The sequence below is a fragment of the Protopterus annectens genome, chromosome 1.part0, assembly GCF_019279795.1.
Source record: "Protopterus annectens isolate FY-2018-M chromosome 1.part0, PAN1.0, whole genome shotgun sequence".
In the NCBI taxonomy this organism is placed as follows: Eukaryota; Metazoa; Chordata; order Ceratodontiformes; family Protopteridae; genus Protopterus; species Protopterus annectens.
In genome coordinates this window covers 8113804-8128891 of record NC_056725.1, presented here as the reverse complement: position 1 = coordinate 8128891, position 15088 = coordinate 8113804, and the positions used below count along the sequence as shown (strand labels likewise).

Sequence of the window (15088 nt, the reverse complement as noted above, 5' to 3'; positions counted from 1 at the left end):
TCTTTCAGTGAAGTGATACTGCAACTTTTCAGGGACCTTTCAGTTCCCCGTGAGAAGAAAATTTAGGATCTTTGCTTGGAAGTATTTACATTAGTGTTTTTATACCCCAAGTAGACTCCAGATAATTTTTCCTCAGGTAGATGGCAAATTTTGGAAGTGTGATGGGGAAGAAAAAGATAATTGGGAACATATTTTAAAAGAAGACAAGATTTCAATGAGCTATGTAGTGTTTGACTGACAATGACTGGATTATAAGTGATATATAATATTTGCAACTAAAAATATGTCAGTATAGTTTGTTTTCATTTATATAAATGTATGATTGCCTATTTATTCATAAGTGATAATTTAATAAAGATGTGTTTTCTTTTTGGACTCTAGGAAACAATACGCATTAGTGTTCAAATTTAATCAATATGATGTCACTTAATCTGACCCAAATGTCCTACCAAGTATGTTGACAGGCAAATTTATTGCACAGTTTACCCTGGAAAACAACCTTCAGAACTGCAAATCCATGAATGCTTAATACAACTTGAAAGAATTGATATGACTGTAGGATGCTGGAATTAACTGGAAGAAACTGGAATGAGAAAGGAATTCATGTCTTTATCTGTTAATTATCCAGAACTGTGTTGAGCAGGTACCAGTCTCTCCTTTATGGGCCAAATCTTCTTGTACTTTTTCGAATAAAGTCTGCACACTGTAGTTTGGTTAAGTATGTTTTATTATGTACAGTGGAGATAAATATCAACGATATCTGAATTAAATCTTAATTTCCATAGCTTCTGTACTCGTTATACTGTCCATAAATTCTGTATTCAGAACTGTACTGACTCCAATAACAGTGCTGATAATTATGTTCATAGTTTCTGCACTCATATTCTGATCCTCTTGAATAGGATAATTAATATTCTGGAATGCTGGATATATGACCTGATTTCTGCACACACTCTAAAGTGTCTGTACTGCCTTCTGAGAACTGCACTGCAGTGACTTTCTGCATTTCAGTACAAATTAAACTAACTAAACTAACTCTGTATGAAGTATCTCCTAATAATACCAAAACCCTGAAAAGTTCTACACACCTCTTTAGCCTTGGTTCCTAAGCCTTGCAAAAAAGATGTGTTTGTACTCAAATGTACCTTATCAGTATTCTTGACTGAAAGTTATTTTCACTGATTGAAAGTGCATTTACTGAAACTGTATGCAAACTGTGACGCTTGCTTTAATATGGCCGCATTTCTAGACTTATGCAAAGAGAGTACTGTATTTTTGTACATTTAAATGACACCTAATCTAAGACAACTTAAAATATTAATGGAGTATTTCCTAACTATATTCTCAAAAGCCAGAAGCATCATGTCACTGGGGCACAACATACTTGGTTGCATAATAAACTGTCAAATAAATGTTTGAAGAATCCCTCCAGAATGTGTTCATCTTAAGTTTCGGCAGTGAGTATGACGATGAAGCATGGAAAACAGCAGTTGTAATGCCCATCCATAAGAGAGGACACACTGATCCAGGGAAGTATAGACCATTTAGTCAGACTAGCTTGATCTGTAAGTATGAGGAACAATTTATATCTGACTTCATTAAATGCAACACCAAAAGTCTTTTTGAATCATGACCCATCAGCAATTTAGGTTTGTAAAGTAAAGATCACACCTGATCAAGCTGATTAATATATTTTTTCTGAAAATCCCAGAAAATATAGATGGAGACCCAGTAGTCCACACAGCTTATATTGTTAGCAAATTAAATGATCTGAAAGTAGGCCCATATGTGAGAAAATGGATTGGGAACTGGCTAAAAAGGGGTACCCTCATAGTTAAAGTAGCAGATTCAGCCGTCCACAACCCCGATCCCCATTTTTGCACATGGGGTTAGAGTATCACTTCAACAGTGACAGTCATCTAGAAACAAGGTTTACACCACAGGGTGGCTAGCCTTGCCACGGTTAAACTAGCAGATGTTACCTCAGAATGTAAAAAAGTTATCGGTGGTATATCTCTGAGATTAGTGCTTGTACCTCTCTTGTTTGGAATATACTTATCTGACCTGAAAACAACTAAATCTAACTTACATTTAATGAAATTTGCTGCAATGAGGACCAAACCTTCCAAACCAATAGTATACTAAAAAAGGGCTAAGACTAAATGAAAAAAGTAAAACATTGTAATTTTTGGTTAAAAAAAATCGATCCCCTAACTATTCATAGCCAGCACCCTACTCCAAACTGATGCAACAGTTAGAGATCTTGGCACCTGTGTCAACAGCTCCCTCTCTTTCAACCACCATGTACCATTAATAGTTAGAATATCCTTCTGTTTAGCATAATTGATAACTGAATGCATCTCATTCAGGGCATAGATACTTAAATTTAATTAATTATGGAGTACAATGCCTGTTTTAATATGTACCTGCTCAGACACACAGCCCAGGTAGAAAGGCATTAGTTGTTCCTAAATAAAAACCTTACTGGCCTAGGATACCAAGATAGACTGAAAGTGCTATCTCTATACTCTGTGTCTCCTACACACTATTACAAATTGATCTTGCATTCTGTTAATTTCTTGGATATCTTGTCTGTCTTGGATCTTGGATATCTTGGATGTCTTTTTTCTTTGTAAGACTAAAAGCTCCACAAACACTAGATCTAAAGACTTAAACTTCCACCAACAAATAAGCAAAACACAGTGAAGGGCTGGATTCATTGACCAGATTTTTACCTCTTCTCTGGAAAAATTCTCCTTAAATGTTATCAAGAGAATGACACTCCAGCATCTTTCAAAAACAGCCTTGATGACTGGATGGGTGTCTGGAAATTCATCCTGGGCCTGACAACCTTCACCTTATTAAGAGCAGGAGGTGTGCTATGAGGGTAGATGTCAGCAAGATATACTGCCTTATAATTCCTATGATCTTATTTTAGGTTGTGGGAAAAGGTACACAGTATTTTTTCTGTCACATAGTTTATTTGGAAAGGTGTGATGATGAGCTGTTTAGTAAAAAAAAAATGGGAAATTGTTTATGTATTCAGCAAAATGAAGAGATGGTTATGGCAGAAAGGATAGTGGAGTAATATGCGTTAAAGTGAATGTATTTGTATATAAGAAGTAATAATTGTGGGTAAACAGAATGCATAAATAAGATCTGTACATGTGACTATGTAAATAAAGTCACTGTACTCTTTTTAATGAGCGTTTTAGGATTCTTTTACATCTCATCAGACAGATGAGACCTTCAGTTTAATATCCTGCATGAAGTACAGCACACTTAGGAATGCGGATCCCCCTTATGTGGTATCGCAGTTGTCAGCAATCAAAAATTAATCCAAGTACCAGATGGTGAAGAGGAATTATTTTAGGACACACAGGAGCATTAAATACTGAGCGAAGTAGTGCTGCAGTTAAATTCTTCACTAGTAATCAGCTGATAGATTGTGTTTACTGTCTGTGACTACATCATAAGAATGGCTCAGGGAAACAAGGTGTGCAACACAGCAGGACAGACGGAAGAGTGCCATTACTGCTTCAGCACTGCCATAATAAGAGGTTGAGGTGTAGTCTAAAGGCACATGCTTAGAAAGATGCATTCTAGCACAGCTGAGCTGTATAGTATGGGAAACTGGCCCTAGGTTAAAAGGGTATGTTGTGATGTAGAAAAAGGTTTGTTTCTTTCATTAGTCCCATGAAGGGATTTGTGCATCAAACCTATTTTACACAAATAATAGAAGATTACTAAAACAACATTCTGATACAGGGAAGTGGGATGAATGTAACAGTGCATATCTGAAATACATGTACTACACAGAGAGGAGCACATGTATAGCAACATGCGCACATGCACACACTCATGTGTGAATGCATACACATGCACACACACTCAGACAGCCCAGCCCAGCAAAAAAGGCATTAGTACTGCCTAACTAGAGGGCTTATTGGCCTAAAGACCCTAGGATACGAAAATAGACTTAAGACATACGCGCACTCACACACGCACACACACACACACACACACACACACACACACACACACACACACACACACACACACACACACACACACACACACAAACACAAACACAGAGTGCAGTAAATTATAGCTAGCACAGTGAGTAGGCTGGATGAAATTACTTAGAATTAAAAATAAGAAAAATGGGCAGGAGAAAGATTAAGTGAATTAATTAAGGTAGAAGCTGCTACAGTTTATTCTGTTTAAGTACAATGTTGGCATTAATCATTATTTTCACTGGTTTGTAGTTAATCACTTTTATTTTTGCTGATGTAGCAGAGGAAAATGTATTTATGAATGATGTGAGTGATGGAAAGGTTTTCATTACAAAACTTGCATTACAAGCTTTACAACTCTTTTTTTGTGCTTTGATTCAGCTCTCACTGTACATTCAGGCCTGCGGAAAATAACAGGAGTGTTTCTGTATTTCTCAGGGACCACATCACTACCAGACAGAGTCTCAGAGACACTCAAACTAAACTCATTGAACTGCAACTTACCCTTAACAAAATAACCTACCAATCTCACTGCCTGCTATAGGATGCCACCCTTGTCATCAGATGACACTGAGAAATTCCTAAATGTACTCTCTGAAATACCTATAATGGAAAATCCCTTCTTAATGGGTAGTTTCAATTACTTATCAGTTTATTGGTGCTCCAGTGCATCTAAAGTTGGCTAAACCCAAAGATTTCTAGACTACATAAATGATAATACCTTAGAACAACTTATAAACAAGACAACTACAGGATGCAACATTCTGGACCTCATCTTTATCGACATAACTTCCTCCTGTACCACACAAATAGTGTCCCCATCACTAGGTATATCTAACAATAAACTAATAACCTATTTGTTTAGTACCAAATATACCGGGTTTATATTAAAACACCAAACGCTGAAAACAGTGAACGGTGTTTCATCGACACATATTCAGCGAAAGCTGAAAATGTCGAAACCACAGAACAGCGATTTCTTTCCTAGGGAAAGAAATCACTATTCCAACCCCCCCCCCAAAAAAAAACATTAAACACTTCCAAACACATACACACATACCAAACCCTAATTATACCCCCCCAAAAACCAGTAAACAACTAAATACACATATGCACGTAACCAACCATACATCTAACGAAAAAAAAAAACCAGCAAACATTTTAAAACATATGCACTTACCTTAACCCGCACCCTATCCCTAAGGTCAATAGCTCTCACACATTTACATAAACAGTTCCAAACACATACACACTTACCTTAACCCTAATTCTACCCCCCAAAACAAAAGTAAACAGCTGAAAACACATACACGCGTAACTCAACCATACATCTAACGCAAAATAAAAAACAGTAAACACTTTCATACATATGCACTTACCTTAACCCGCACTCTAACCCTAAGGTCAGTAACTGTTGCACATTCACGCTCGGGAGCTATACCGGACAAGGGACCACACTACACTAGCAAAGCAACGAAGCAGTCAAGCAACTTCTTTCCCAGGGAAAGAATTCACTGAACAGCTGCTTTGCTGTTTTGCCTGTTCGCCCTACATGTGTCGACGAATACGCATTCGACAAAATGCGTTTTTGTCGTTCTAATAGGAACCCAATATACCAACCATTGAACAAATCTGAATTTAGGACCGCAGGAGAGCAAATTTATTCAAGCTCTATGATGAGGTCCCTAAATTTACTTGTAATACCACTAGACCCCATGACGATGCAGCTGCTACTTTGCTTTGGAGCTTAACCCTAGTTAGAAAAATACTTAGATCAAGCAGCCCCTTTGAGAACCATGTATACTGGGCAGTTCAATAGCAGCCACTATAGATCCTATGGCCTTTAGGCCAGTAAGCCTTGTAATCAGTGAGGCACTAGAGTTAACAATCTCTATAACAGAAGAAATAAAATCATAAAATCAAGCAATAAACATAAATCCATGCCCATTAGAGACTCTACCAGATGGATTAGAAAAGAACCAAAAGCTACCATTAGGAGCACCAAAACTGCACATGAACTAAAACTGGCAGCTGAGGCTAAGGAAACCTATAAATCCTTTGTTAGCTATTTTAGGATTCTATGAAACAATACCGATCAGCGTTCAGAATTAATTCAATGTGATGTCACTTAATTTGACCCAATGGGTCTAGCAAATGTATTGGCAGGCAAGTTTAGTGCACATTTCACCATGGACACAGCCTTGAAAACTGCAAAGCACTAAATGCGTTAACACCACCTAAAATATTAAAGGTGTATGTCTTAATTATCATCTAAAAAGAAAAAAATAATGCCAGTGGGACACAACAACATACCTGCTCACATAATAAACAGTGCCACTCTTGTAGAATCCCTTCTAAATTTGTTCATCTTAAGTTTAGCATCTGGGTATGACCCTGAAGCATGGAATACAGCACTTGTAATGCCTGTCCATAAGAGTGGAAACACCACTGATCCGGGGAAGTATAGACCATTTAGTCTGACTAGCTTAATCTGTAAGGATGTGGAACAATTTATTTCGGACTTCATTAATTGCAATACCAAAAGTCTTTTTGAATCTTGACCCTCAGCAATTTAGGTTTGTAAAGGAAAGATCATATCTGTTAATCTGATGAATTTTGTGTGTGTGTGTGTGTGTGTGTGTGTGTGTGTGTGTGTGTGTGTGTTTGTGTGTGTGTGTGTGTGTAAGTCACAGACGATGTAGTTGGAGGCCCAGCAATCCACACAGCTTTTCTGTACGTAATCAAGGCTTTTAACACCACTCCCCATTCCAGTATTGTTGGCAAACTAAATTATCTAAATCTAGACCCACATGTGGTGAGATGGGTTGACAACTGGTAAAATTCTCATAGTTAAAGTAGACATCAAGGTGTAAAAAGTAACCAGTAGTGTACCTCTGGGATCAGTGCTGGGACCCCTCCTGTTTGTGATATACTTATCTGACCTCCAAACAACTAACTGTGACCTATGGTTAACGAAATCTGCTGATGACTCCAATTTGAGCATCATTGTCAAATCAGCCTTTAATACTGTGGCCCTACAACAAGAACTGAATATTCCAAAACAGTAGTGTAATGAGAAAGGGCTAAATGTAAATGGGGAAAAGTTCTGCTTTTTCAGTTTTAGTAACAAAACAAAATGTCTACCCCTAACCTATAAAACAGCCAGCACCCCCATGTCAAACTGATGCAACAGTGATAGATTTTAGCAACTGGGTCAATAGCTCCTCTCTGTCAACCACCATGTATCATCAGTGGTCATTAAAACTTTGTTTAGCATAACTGATAACTAAATGCATCTCATCCAGGTCAAAAGATGTTACTCTTAATCTGTACTCACCTTTACTTAGACCAGTTTTTGAGTGCAATGCCCACTTTAGTATGTACCGATACCTGTAACTGTGTAGACTCAATCCAGCTAGAAAGGTGTTAATACATCTGAGGATGTCAAACTTCATTCAGTCATGACAGTTGGGTCCCGATTCCATCCTCGGAACCGACTCGGCCATTGTAACAAGCTCATGCCAGCCAGAAACTTTCAAGATAAGGTTACCCATAGTACCTTTCTTCCATTCTCTTCAGATCTTGTTTGCCGTGTAAAGTTTCAAGACGTGTCAGGCTGTGCTCTCAAACGAAGTGTTTTATATTTCTATACATTTCATGATATTTTTTTTTTCTTTACAGCTCCCCTCTTCATATTTCTTGGTTGCTTTACTATATATTACTAAATTTGTGTGTGAATACTGTTTTATCTATCGTTTTTACCTATTTGTCATTTCTTCCTTACCATAATTTGTATAGGCCCCTCCCTACCCTCTTACCTCTGGTAACTCTCAAATACCATTGTTGGTATTCTTTCCCCTTTCTTCTCTTTACCCTTCAGGATATTTCTTCTGCTACCATAGTTGGTACACTAAAAAAAAAAAAAACAACAAAAAAAAAAACAAAACAAAACAAAAAAATATCTTTCACTTGCTCTGTTTTTCCCATTATTATGCATGTGTCTGTGTGATCACGTGAATGGCTGTTCATTGCTGTGATTTATCTGATAATGGCTGACAAAAAAAGATACCACAGGATTTAAACAATATGACAAATGTGGAAGGAAGATGCCCAACTCTGATGGGTGTTTTGCCAGTGTGTATTGTTTAGGGGTGCAGCACTTACAAATCCAGCCTCCATGTGTGCTCTGTAAAGGCTTCAGTACCCGCACCCTGGCAGAGTGTAAAAACAAATTGATCTTAAAGGGGTTGTTAAAAAAAAGCCTTTTCGGAGGCTTTGTCTGAGGCAAAGGTGTCAAAACCTCCTAAAAAAGAAACTAAGAAGAGGAGCCACTTGGTCCCAGCTTCTCCTCAGTCTCATAAACCAAAATTGTCCAAAGGCCAGGTTTCCAAGGAACCAAAGCCTAAACAATTTAAATTGGCACCGACAACTGTTTTTGCACCAGAGTCTATGACCCCTTCCATGGTGCCATCTATTTCCATGGAACCGACTAAAGTTGCCACGGTACCGACCCCTTCCACAATACCTCAGACCCTCTCAGCATCAATAATAGTTTACCCTGTAAAACTGGTCACTTCCACTCCAACACAAGTTTTTGGTATGGTGCCAAAGGTCGATCCCCTATGCAGGACTCAATATTCCCCATCAATTGACCCCTTTGTTGGTCAGCAGCTCAGTCCCTTTGTTCACCCAGAATCTCCCTCAGGAATGTCTGTTCGTTCCATCAGGACCCTTTTGGAGCTTGATGTAGTTCGACTGGTGGATCAGCTGTTGGTGGCCAGAGCTATTCCAACCCCATCTAGGACCTCCTTCCCACTGGGGCCCAAGTTTTTTCTCCACAAACTCCAACTTATCATCCTCCTCCTTCGACCTCCCTGCAGGATTTAGAGCCCTCAACGCTAAAGCTTCTCCTGGTGCCAAATTCTTCGGTACCGATGGTGGAGCCTGAACCCACTCTGTAAATCTCAGCTCAGTTGCAGCCAACCCACCCATGAGATCATGACCTGGCTGCTGGCTCTGGAATCCCTAGTACGGTACTGACTTTTTTCCATGGCGCCGTCTACGGTTCCAGTTGCTTTGACAGTTCCATGTCCTCTCATGGCTTCTTCTCTGGGGGCAGGCTCGTTGGAGCAGGGTGTGACCCCAGTTCATAGGTTGTCTTTCTTGGATCTAGGCTCAGATTATGGAGAGTACATGCCTCAGCAAGCTCACAGTTGGCTCCTTCGACGTCGGAATGTCATATCTATGTGTCCTCTGGTTCACAGCTGTCACAGTCTACTACATTGAGGCAGTGGGCACGGAAACAGCAAGACACCCTACTGCAAGGTACCCTCTCTTCAGATCCCCCCCGATGAGCTACCCTATACGAGGCCATGCAAGAGGAAGCATGTTGATTCTCCGGAAGAATCTTTCACCGAGGATACAGACTTTGATGAAGGGGAAGGGTCCCCACAGTCGCCCCTGAAGATGTCTCCTTTGGAGACATCCTAGAAATCTTAAAGCAGAGGGTTGACTGGAAGCCCACCAACCCTTCCTGCAAGGAATCTGTCTTCTTGCAGGCTTTCTGTGCGCAACCTTCTACTTCCTGGGTGACCCCGTCTGCAGATGAGTTAGTCAAGCTCATCATGCAATGTGCTTGAAAGGCCCCTGACACTGTACAGCCAATGCCCCAGAGACCAGACAAAATACCCCCCCCCCAGATGATCAACCCCACTGGTCCAAGGGTTTAATAGTAGATGCTATGGTGGTGGCAGTGGCCGCAAAGAAGGAACTCACAGAGGAGAGTTCTACTGCCCATCCTCCAAACTGAGAGTCTTAGACATTGGACAGATTAGGGAAGTGAGTTTATGCTTCAATGACCATTACCATTTGGTCGTTGAATTATTGGACACATTTTACCCTTCTTTAAAGGGACCTGATCAATGAACTCTCAGGAACCCTTGCAGGAGCAGTGTCTGATGAGGTACATGACAAGGTTGCCTCCCAGCGTCCGACCGTAGAATCTACCTCTAACTCTTCCACTCAGTTGATTGCACATACAACCGAAGGGATGGCCAGAGCAGCAGGTGCAGGCATTATCATGAGACGTCATGCGTGGATGTGCTTGTGTGACTTCACGGACCTTTTCAAGTCTTCCTTCGTCAACGATCTCATTGATTCTTCCTTGTTTGGCCCAAAAGTTAAAGACACATTAGCCAGGTGTGAAAAGGACAGAAAGATGTTTTCTGCTGTGGGCGTATGGTTTTCCGCTCCTCAATGACCCTATTCCAGAAATCAGAGGACTGGTAAGATGTGGTTCAGGAAGTCCCAAGGGCCTTTTCAGGACACACATGGCAAATTTTCTCCCTGGGGCAGAGAGAGGAACTTATCAGGAAGATGCCTTTCCCGTGGTAGAGGGGACCCACGTAACCAGGGTTTATTAGATGTTTTTTCTGGGCAACCCTGTCAGCACTCCTGAGGAGCAGCCCAATTGCTTACCTCTGGAGGCAGTCAGGGGAAGGTTCTCTCTGCACTACTTGGCCTGGCATTCAATAACATCAGATTATTGGGTGCAGACAATAATTGCTAGAGGTTACCATATCCCCCTTTGATCTTTATCCAAGGCCCCAAAGGTGAATCCCCGACATTCCACCCAGTCAGAGGGATGCAGCAGCTCAAGAAATTCAAAAGCTGCTCAGAAAAAGTCATCCAAACAGTCCCACCAGACCAAGTAGGATCCAAATTTTACTCGATTCTTTTTGGTGCCAAAAATGACAGGGGACTGGAGGCCGATTCTAGACCTCATTATCTTGAACAAGTTTGTCAAATAGATAAAATTCCAGATTATCATGCTTCAGTCTATCCTTCCTTTTCTGGAGAAAGATGATTGGATGTGCTCTATATATCGTCAGGATGTGTATTACCACATAAAAATGGGCAAGATGTATTTACAAAATCTTATGCAAAACAGTTTGACTTTGACCCACAAAAGGGTGGTAAGTTGTCCTAGTGACATCCAGGTAACCCCAGATACTGAAACCAAATTAGATTATATTGAAGAAGAACTGCACAAACTGGATCCAAACAAAACACAGGAAGGAGATGGAATTAGTAACAATTACCTGAGAACAGTTCAGCAAGAACTTACAGTACCAATATATCTATTATTCACTAGGTCATATAAATATGGGGAGATTCCTCAAGATTGGAGACATGCACTTATTAAACCTGTTTTTAAGGAAAAGGGGAATAGGACAAACCCAGAGTCATATAGACCCATAAGTCTTCTTTCATGTTGTGGAAAAATAATGGAGAAGGTTATTTTGGATAAGTTATTGTTAGAACTGGATAGGTTGGGACTTGAAACCGTATATCAGCATGCATATGTTGAAAACAGATCTATCACTACTTGTAACGTGATGTTCTATAACAATATAATATCTATGAATAAAAAATTGTGCTGTGATGTAATTTGTAAAGATTTAACTTCAGCATTTGACAGGGTCATACACATAACATTGATCAATAAATTAGTACAACTAATTATTGATGTACTCTTGATAAGATGGATAGCTGCATGGCTTAGAAATAGGACATGGCAAGTATCATACAGCAAATGGACAGGCAAAATCATCGGTTACAGTTAAGGTGTACCATAGGGCTCTGCCCTAGGCCCTTAGTTGTTTAGATTGTATCTTTCAGACCTAACTTTTTCATCAGAGGTGTTCTGCAGTCTATATGCATATGAGCTGAAATTGGGTAAACTGATTATTGTGTTACAGATAAGGCATGTCTGCAAAATAACTTGACTAAATTGACCATTTGGGCACAGGAGAATAATATGGTGATAAATACATCAAAAACTAAGCATATGAGATTTGGTAGGCATAAATTGAAAGGTAAATAGTTAATACAGCACACAGTGATTGAAACTGTAGACTCATTTGAGGACCTGGTTATATGTGTAGATTCAGCTATGAGTTTTTCTAATCATATCAACCAATTGGTTAATGATAGTTGTAGAATTATAGGTTGTATTAAAAAGATTTATAAAGTCTAGGAAATCAAAAATAATGAAGTAATTGTTCATTAGTTACATTAGATCCAAACTTGAGTATGGAATAACAATATGGAAACCCTATAAGATAACCAACATGAGTAAACAGGAAAGAGTACAACGGAAATATATCAAGGGCATCCATGGATGTGAAAATTTAAGTTCAATGGTTCATTGGAATTTGATGTTAGAGTTACAAACTTTGACTCATCAGCCCGTTGAGCCAGCAGCCACCTGTGATATAAATTTTTTATCTTAGAAGACCTTATTCCTGGTAGCCATCACTTCAGCCAGGAGAATATCAGAATTGCAGGCCTTGTGTGTAAAGCAGCCATGCATCATTTTTATAAAGAGAGAGTATCACTTGGACTAACCCCTTTCTACCAAAAGTTGTCTCAGACTCAAATATTAACCAATCCATTGGACCTGCCTGTCCTGCTAGTTTTCTTTCCAAATTTTTCAAACAAACAAGAATATTGTTTGCTTTTGTTGGATGTACACAGACAATTACATTTTTACTTGGACAGAATGAAGTCCTTCAGAAAATTGGACAAATTGTTCCTGTTCTTTTCAGGTCCTCGGCTAGGCAAACCAGTTTCCAAAGTCACCTTGTCGAAATGATTGAGAGATTGTATCACCTTTGTTTATCACCAAAATAAAATGAGTTTATCAACTAAAGTCAAGGCTCTCTCTGCCAGGTCAGTTTCCACTTCAGTGGCATTTCATTCTAGAGCCTCCATGGATGACATTTGCACAGCAGCTACACGGGCTACTCCTCATACCATTATCACTCATTACAAATTGGATATGGTCTCCAGGGGAAGAGCATCCTTTGGCTCTGTGGTGCTCAGGAATATCCTTCCATAAGGCCTTCCTGGACATAAAGTAGCTAGGGACAGAAGTAGCTAGGGACTCTGTCCCAACTGTCATGAATGAATGAAGATTGACGACATCAGATAAAGAGGTCATGTTCTTACCATAACGTTCCATCTGTGTTGTCAATCTTCATTCATTCATTCCTGACATCCCACCCTCGTTCCCCCTCTAAAGGCTCCTGGTAGTCCGGAACTAGTCCTGGTTCAGTAAAAGCAGTTGCTCAGACAAAGCTTCCACTTTTTGTTTTCTATGGGCAAACTCAATCTGAAGGGAAGAGAAGAGAGGCACTATGAATAACCGTAGCTCGAGGGTTTCTGGCTGGTGCGAGCTTGTTATAATAGCTGAGTCTGTTCCAAGGATGGAACCGGAACCCAACTGTCAAGAATGAATGAAGATCGACAACACAGACAGAACTTCATGATGAAAACATAATTTATTTTTCTTGACTTACTGGCCTAAAGAACCTTGGATATCAAGATAGTCTTAAACTCCTATGCCCTGTACCTTGACTCCTACAGGCTTATACACAGTTGTCTGTACCTTGCATTCTACTCTATTAGGGACCAAGCTGTGAGGGACCTCATGCATCTACATAAGACTAACATCTCCACAAGCACTAAATCTAAAGGCTTACACTTTCACCAACAAATAAGTAAAATACAGCGAACAGCTGGATTCAGTACCCAGTGTTTACCAGTTCGGTGGAATAAACTTTCCTTAAATGTCAAAGAGAGTAACCCTCTTACATCCTTCAAAAATAGCCTTGATGATTGGATGGGCATCTGCAAATTTATATTTTGCCTGACCCACTCCACCTTATTAAACGCAGGTGGCATGCTGTGAGGGTGGGAATCAGCAAGATGTCAATCATTTCATGACTTGATTAGCTTGTAATTCTTATGATCATATTATCCAAAGTTATAGGATAAGTTAGACAGAATATTTTTTCTGTCATTTGGGTTATTTGGAAAGGATGATGTGAGCTAGTGCCAGCTATGCCAGGAGAAGTAAGGCAGTGGCTGTGAAACATATGCCAGCATAGCTAATTGGAAGTTTTTTTGTATATCAAACTGATTTGCACAGGTGCTTGTGTTGAAAATGTATTTGTAAAGTTGCTTGTGTTAAGAATGTACCAACAGTGGGTCCTGATGTACAGAAAAGAAATATACCTGTATGTCAGACTGTATTGTAACTGTTGAAATGAATATATTATAACAGAGGATTTGGAAGAGAAGAGGTTAATCTCAGTTCAGCTAACTTTAAAAAATAGTCTGAAATTAAATCACCTGGTTTAGGCCATAAAGATTGTATTTCGCAGTTCTGATTGCAGCCAGAGACAAAACGTCTGGGAAAACCAAGACTAGGAATCCTACTGCATTGTCCTTAGGAATGATTTATTTGCTACCCTGGAAGGGTGGAAGTTTTTCAAATGGTTTTATAGCTTCTAGATGCTATAACACATCTTAGCAAAGCTCTGTGTGTGTATTGTGACACATATGTGCTAAATTCTTTTTCAGTTTCTAGTAAAGGGGGTAGTGTGGAAACCAGTCTCAGATCACCAAATGTGATGTCATTCTATAGCCAGCACTGAAATGATATCCAGATATTAGTGACAGATGTCACTTGGCTCTCAGCAGTCTGTTTTTGAAACCTGACAAAGAAGGAGCACTCACCTACATCATCTTGCCTTGCTCTAGTAAGTGAATTAGGGTACAGTAATTATTTATTTCAGTCAGGAAAATATAGTGAGATTGGTTAAGTATTGCTTTTCTGTATCTGTGTGAATGTTTCCATTGATGTTATTCTTAATATTTACTGTGACTGAAACTCTGGTGTTTACTGTAAATAGATACTTAGTATTTTCATGTTCTTTTATTATTAAAATAATAAAGTTTAAATCTTTGAGAGTACTTATATTTATTTGGTAAAACTGTGGCTGCTTCAAAAAGCCTTACTCCATTGGTGAAAGCATAATTGGGTACCCTTGTAAGAGCCTTAAAGTAGCTGGCTGATGGCAGTGAATTTACCTTATAACCTGGGCAGAGGGGGACATTGCTGGCAGATCTGTGCCAGCATTTCTCAGGTGTTTGTGTGTGTGTGTGTGTGTGTGTGTGTGTGTGTGTGTGTGTGTGTGTGTGTGTGTGTGTGTGAAAATCAAATA

At 39.5% G+C, this 15088-nt stretch overlaps 1 protein-coding gene across 3 annotated transcripts in view; it reads left to right on the top strand.

The window, feature by feature from the left end:
- Positions 1-15088, top strand: part of SLC8A2 (solute carrier family 8 member A2) — a 1241705-nt gene that overhangs the window by 1125445 nt on the left and 101172 nt on the right. Inside the window, exon 7 of one of the 3 annotated variants that reach the window (XM_044078567.1) lies at positions 382-781. The exons of the other annotated variants lie outside the window; for them this stretch is intronic. Within the exon in view, the coding sequence (XP_043934502.1) occupies positions 382-398 (17 nt within the window). The 3' untranslated portion in view covers positions 399-781. Of the gene's footprint in view, positions 1-381; positions 782-15088 lie in introns of those variants that run through there. 3 annotated transcript variants of the gene reach the window in all.